Genomic DNA, 6543 nt, shown 5'->3' with positions numbered 1-6543 from the left:
TAAGAGCAAAACTTTAGTTAGATGCACTAAATTAAGACTTCCAATAAGCTTCTCAAAACTGAATTCAAAAAACACAAAATTGTTCAATAAGACATCCACACTATTTACTATATGGCCTGCAATTCTCATACAATTTGTTACAAAAGGAAATGCATGAGAGAGAGAGAGAGAGAAAGATAGATAGAGAGAGAGAGAGGGAGAGAGAGAGAGAGAGGGAGAGAGAGAGAGAGAGAGAGAGAGAGAGAGAGAGAGAGAGAGAGAGGAATGGACCAATCAACCTTTGGTTCTCATGATAGTAATGCTACCTTTGCCACCTTCAGTGCGGATTTTAGTTTTACCAACAACAGGCTTACCTGAGAAAGCTGAAGTAGGAAAAGAAAGGGAAGAGTTATCATCTTCCTTGTGTTTTGTTCTTGAAGGTAATGGGTTATGTAGCCTCTGATTTATGTCCTTGAGAGTCAAATCCCCTTCAACTCCACAAGGTTTGATTAGAGCAAAAGGGTAGGCAACAGAACTTGTTAACTTTGTGGATGGTCCTATAATGAATTTCCTGCCTGGAAGTGAAAAACATAGTAACTAAAACAAGTGAATCACAAAAAAATAATGAAATTAAGTCGTTTGGGATGGCTTTATTATAAAGCAGATGTCTGGTACAAAAGTTTTAATTTTCGTATTAAAAAGTTGCTTAAAGAAGCAGTGAGTAAGCTGTCCCAAATGAAATTTAAGAATACAAGATTACAAATACCATTCAAAATTTTGGGTAGAGGTGAAGGTTGGCTCTGTTGTGCCAAATCTGATTCGACGTCAGATGACAAGTTGTTGCGCTCTATCCTCACAGAAAAATTCAAATCATAGAAAACTCATACAAGCTACAGAATTCACTGAAATTGTACACGAAAAAAGATTGAGGTTTTATTTGGAACAGCTTTTTTATTGCTTCTTTAAGCAGTTTTTTAGTACAAAAATTGCATTAGAAAGCTGCTTCAAGAAGCAATAAAAAAACAGTCTCAAACGAAGCCTGAATCAACCGACCTGTAATATGGACTTCCTGATTAGATGCCTCATCACAGATCCTGCAGGACGACAAAAAGGATTCTCACCACATGGTATGTAATACAGTATTCAAAATTGTTAAAGTCTCATAAAAAGATCATACAGGTCTTCAATAGGAGCTACAGTTTCCTCTATCTTGCATTGCATCATGCTTGAATCAAGGCAGTCGTCAAGCCATCCCTCAGATGCCTGATCCCAAGCCTCTGAGTTGAAGGCACAGTTACCATCTAAAATGAAATATGTTGATTAAAGTATAACTAGCAACTTCTATTTTTCTTTTTTTCAACAAATTTAAAGGTTTGAAATCAGAAAACCAACCTGACAATCCTATATCCCACTGCGGGCTCCATTCGATATTTGCCGATGATGACGGTCCTCCGTCATCTATTTGTTCATCCTCCCTTTCCTGATGAATAAGATGAAATCGATCGAGTAAACAAACAACCATCATCACCCTAAAGCCCGAATGTTAAGAAATTGTTTAGTTGAACTATCTATGCCACCGACCTTAGATCTGAGAAAGACAGAAGTAGGTTGCACATTGCAAATAGAAGAATCATTAGCATCACAGGGGAAATGCAGCACACGCCGTCTCTTTTGCTGCGAAGAATCTCTGCATTCCTCGAATAGCTTGTTTATATTTTCTAAATTACATAATATTTTTGTTAATAAACAATTGGATTTTTTTCAATGCAATTACTCTTGCATAATTGAGAATATGTAGACACACCTTCAATATTGGCTGTCTGGTAACCAAAATCTGCACAATCTTTGATAGGTGTTTGTTCCTCTAGCATGTAGATCAAACTGTCCTCACTTTGGTTCACTTCATCCCACAAGCAACGAGAGATATCTTATCCAATAAAAAATATATTAAAAGAACCAATCATTTTTTTAGATGTAAAGCACAAATTCAGAAGAAAATACATACCATTCCTTGTCGTCTCATTTAGACAATAATCATCTTCTTGCCATTCCCACATATCACTGCTTCCCATTGAGCAAATGAAAATGTTACCAAAAAGAAACAAAAAAAAAACAAGGGAAATTTACATACATGAAGTTTTTAATCATCCAATTCACCCCCCTCTTGGCGCATCTATTAACTTCAATTGGTATCTAGCAATTTCATATACCACCCTATATTATTTTAATATCAAATATACCACTCATATTTTCTTCTTATAACACATATTTTTCATTTCTACCACTCATATTTGATATGAAAATAAACTATAGGTGGTATGTATGTAATATTAAAATTTTTGGTGTTAAATATGTAAATAGAGTAGTATAGGAAAGTATGTATGGAAATCTCTCAAAAAACAAATGGAAACGTAATAGAGTGAACAACATTACATTGCTTCTACTAAATGGAAGCTAAGATTTATTCAGCGCATGAATCTAAGCCCAGCCATGACTCGCCTCAAGTATAGAGTGAACCCTAGTTAGACAAGTTCAAGAATATGTATTTATTTTGACTTGTGTTATCCTTTATTTAAATTAGATAGAAATTATCATTTAGATAATCATGTTTTAAATCTGAATTTGATGATAAGATTTAATTTGAATTCAAATTACGAACCCTATTTCTATATGTAAGGATATATCAAACGAAGGGTCATCAAAAGGAACTATGAGTTTTAGGAATCCAAAAAGATCCCCTCAACTTCTCTTAAGATATTTATAAGTTTCTTCTCCAATAAAGAGGGGAAATCTCAGGCTACTCAAGTTCTATGATTAAATATCAGCCTCTCCTTCATGGTATTAGAATGAGATGGAGCGAGCTCATGAAACAACTTCACTATATCACTATAACTCAACCTCTGAAGGCCAGAATAGCAAAAAAGATAGCCTAATTAGGCTGGCCAAGGAAATGACAAATTTGAACGATGAGTCAATGTTGATTATGGTTCACAGTTACTAAATCCTAGAGCCAGAAACTGAAGTCATCAAATTTAAATCAGTAGGGTGAAAAATTGGCTAACAATTATAACCCATCTCAAATGAAAAAACTTCACCAACCTTGCATGCAAAGAGATCATGAAATTCAAGTCAACAGAATGAAACTTCGATTAACCCTAACACTCCATCAAATAAAAAAGACTCGAATGAAGAAACTCCACCAACCCCACAAGTGGAGCGGGTCAACAAATTTAAGCCAACAGAAACTCCGCCAACCCTGCAAGTGGAGTGGGTCATCAAATTTAAGCCATAAGAATATGACCTTTGATTGTTTCTCATTCCCAGTAAAGTAATAAATACAAGGAAATTACAACGTAATCACACCAACTCCGCTAGTGGAGGGATTGTTAAGTTGAACTTGTCTTTTCTCCTCCCCCCTTTTCTTCTCATTTCTCTGTGCTGGGTGATTTCCGTGCTCTGTCCCTTGGGTTTCCGAGTATGGCTGTTGGTTTCCTGTGCTGGGAAGAATTCCCGTGCCTTTGCCCCTTTGGTTTCGCGGTTGGCTCTTCGGTTCCGTGCTGGGCTGCTCAGTTCTGCAGTTCCTTGCTTGGTTCCGTGGATTTCTTTTCTGTGTTTTGCTGCAACGCTTGGGAATTGTATTGAGGCTGTTGGCCTTTCATTTCGCTTAATATTATTGGTTTATTGGGTGGTGCTTTGGCTGTTGTGTTCTCCTCTCTTGCCTATATATAGGAGATATTTGTGGATGTTTTAGAGACTTTATGATGTCATTTTTGGAAGCCATAACCTGCGGGTTTATTTGGAAAAGCTTGCGAGCTTTGTCCAACTTCTCTTCCTCTCCTCGTTGGGAAAGCTTGCGAGCTTGTCCTCCTCCTTCGTCTTGGCTTCTAACCTCTTTCTTCTCGCCGCAAGTGCCACCTCATCTGTATCTTTCGTCTCAAGTAAAGAAGAGCAACTTTAGGTGTATTTTTATGTTTATGTGTTGTTTGTAAGTCAAAGTTGTAAGCGTCCTGTAAGCGTCTCTTATAATACTAAAGTTTGTTTTTGTCATAAATTGTCTAAGTTGTCTAGTTTTAGTGAGTTCTTGTAATATTCTGTTTATCTTCTAATCTATAGGAAGAGTATTCTTTTGTTAGCAAAAATTTGGGGCCCTCTCCCAAATTTTTGCTTGCATCAGAGCTCATGAAACAACTTCACTATATCACTATAACTTAACCTCTGAAAGCCAGAATAGCAAAACAGATAGCCTAATTAGGCTGGCCAAGGAAATGACAAATTTGAACTATGAGTCAATGTTGATTGTGGTTCACACTTATCAAATCCTAGAGCCAGAAACTTACGTCATCAAATTTAAATCAGTTGGGTGAAAAATTGGCTAACAATTATAACCTATCTCAAATGAAAAAACTTCACCAACCTTGCATGCAAAGAGATCATGAAATTCAAGTCAACAGAATGAAACTTCGATTAACCCTAACACTCCATCAAATAAAAAAGACTCGAATGAAGAAACTCCAGCCCCACAAGTGGAGCGGGTCATCAAATTTAAGCCAATAGAAACTCCACCAACCCTGCAAGTGGAGTGGGTCATCAAATTTAAGCCATCAGAATATGACCCTTGATTGTTTCTCATTTCCAGTAAAGTAATAAATACAAGGAAATTACAACGTAATCACACCAACTCCGCCAGCAGAGGGGTTGTTAAGTTCAAGATAGCAAAATATAACTTTGATGGTGACATTATACATCAAGCTTCAAATCCATTACAATGATGCACTATCATCTATTGGAGACCAGTTAAAATGACTGGTCAATGACCCATGCCTACAATTAGTCAATATTTAAGGAATATTATGCATAGCATATTCTTCAAATCGACCTAATCAAGTTCGAGTGTGGTATCTAAGATGGGGGCATTTTTTATATATATTTTCCAGTTTGTATGTTTCTAATTTCGAGAATTCTAATGAAAGGAAGCATTTGGTAACCATTCATGTATTAAAATTTATAGAAATCCCTTACAATACAAGGAATTTTTATATTATTTGGGCGGACATCTTGATTCATATCGAGATCCACAAATAAATATTCAAAATGATTAATTTCCAATTTTCACCTGATTGTGTAAAAAAATGGAAAAAAGGAATATTCATATTCAAACAAAACATACACAAAATATTTCCTAAAAGGTAGAGGTTTATCATTTTGGTGCACCAAGATCCTGACAGAAAAGAAAGAAGATTTTCAAGTCTTTAAGCTTCAACCAACGAAGTTGAAAAAACAGGAATTCCCTATGGCTCAAGTTTAAGACTAGAGCGGGTCTAAAACAGGACTTGATATGCCCAAATCTGATCAAAATGCAGATAGATTTTCTGACTCACCAAGCCATATATATAAATAGTTGTAGTAAAAGGGCTCCCATTCCATAAATCTGAAGACAAGAGTTGTCAAATTTCAAGCTTATCTAACTTTAAAAGTTCAAGTGATCCAAATCTAGCACATTTTTTGAACTGGTTGATAGGTCAAGGACAAAATAAAGAGATGATTCTTACTTAAGAAAACATTGTTACATCCAAGTAATAATATTTTCAAATATGCAAGCTTCCCGATCCTGAAAGCCGAGAGAAGATTTTCTAGTTGGCAAGCTTCAACTGACTAAGTTTGAAAAGCACAAGTTCCTCATGACTCAATCTCAAAACCTTAGCAAGTCTAAAGGTCAAACTCAATATGTTTAAATATGGTCGAATCACTAAGAACTTTTCTTACTCACCAAGCCATACAAACAATCGTAGTAAGAGAGCTACCTCTTTGTATGTCTATTGAAAAAAGTTCTAAAGTTCCAAGCCTATTCAACTTGACAAGTTCAAGAGAGCCAAGTCGAGGCAAACATCAAAGTTTGTTGAAGACAAAATTAAAATACCATTTTCCTTCGACAAATTTGACAAAATATGAAGTGAAGACCAAATTAACCACTCTTCTTCAACAAGTTCAACAATGCACAAACAATAGAATCAAAGAAGTTCAACAACGCACAAACAATAGAATCGAAGAAGTTATCCCAAAGTTCATTCAATGCCTGAAATAAGGGAATCTTGTCATTAACAAGTCCACATAAGCATTAAGCATCAGATTAATGACTATCAGCCATTAAAATCTCTAAAGGTTATGTCACTAGCATGCATCATTCGTTAGCTCAACCAAAACGAAGATATATGACACTAAATGTATCCTCATTTTCCGGCAACTTCACAAAAATAGCTTAGGCCAGTTCCTTTGCGAAGTCCACCAAAACACAAAGTAGAGGGAAAAAGGAATCCCATATCCAATTTTCATGCTTACCAAAATAATTTGTCTTTAAGTTCATTATGCCTAAAGCATTGAACCTATGATAATCTCAACCAACTCAACAAGCTATTGTAGCCGAGCCAAAGAAATTCAAATATAATACTAGGCCATAGACAGACTTATCTCTATTCAAAGGCAATCATCAAACTTCAATAAGCTTAAAATATTCAACCTCAATCATTCAAATACCTCTATGATAAGTGTTTCTATTGATCATCATAA

The 6543-nt window shown here is 35.7% G+C and overlaps 1 protein-coding gene across 2 annotated transcripts in view; it reads right to left on the bottom strand.

Annotated features, from left to right (window-relative positions):
• LOC110105597 (protein XRI1) overlaps nucleotides 1-6543 on the bottom strand; it is a 30050-nt gene continuing 23507 nt past the window's right edge. Inside the window, exons 2-9 of one of the 2 annotated variants that reach the window (XM_020835158.2) lie at nucleotides 1985-2040; nucleotides 1784-1906; nucleotides 1561-1697; nucleotides 1372-1459; nucleotides 1157-1256; nucleotides 1033-1073; nucleotides 746-826; nucleotides 1-554 (exon numbers count right to left, since the gene is read on the bottom strand). In XM_020835158.2, coding sequence (XP_020690817.2) covers nucleotides 274-554; nucleotides 746-826; nucleotides 1033-1073; nucleotides 1157-1256; nucleotides 1372-1459; nucleotides 1561-1697; nucleotides 1784-1906; nucleotides 1985-2040 — 907 coding nt within the window. In that variant the 3' untranslated portion in view covers nucleotides 1-273. Of the gene's footprint in view, nucleotides 555-745; nucleotides 827-1032; nucleotides 1074-1156; nucleotides 1281-1371; nucleotides 1460-1560; nucleotides 1698-1783; nucleotides 1907-1984; nucleotides 2041-6543 lie in introns of both variants that reach the window. The other variant, XM_020835157.2, reaches the window with a different exon arrangement.

The sequence above is a fragment of the Dendrobium catenatum genome, unplaced genomic scaffold (genome assembly GCF_001605985.2).
Source record: "Dendrobium catenatum unplaced genomic scaffold, ASM160598v2 fragScaff_scaffold_1056, whole genome shotgun sequence".
Lineage (NCBI taxonomy): Eukaryota > Viridiplantae > Streptophyta > Magnoliopsida > Asparagales > Orchidaceae > Dendrobium > Dendrobium catenatum.
The sequence above is the reverse complement of the archived record's forward strand: the minus strand, read 5'-3'. Positions and strand labels throughout refer to the sequence as shown.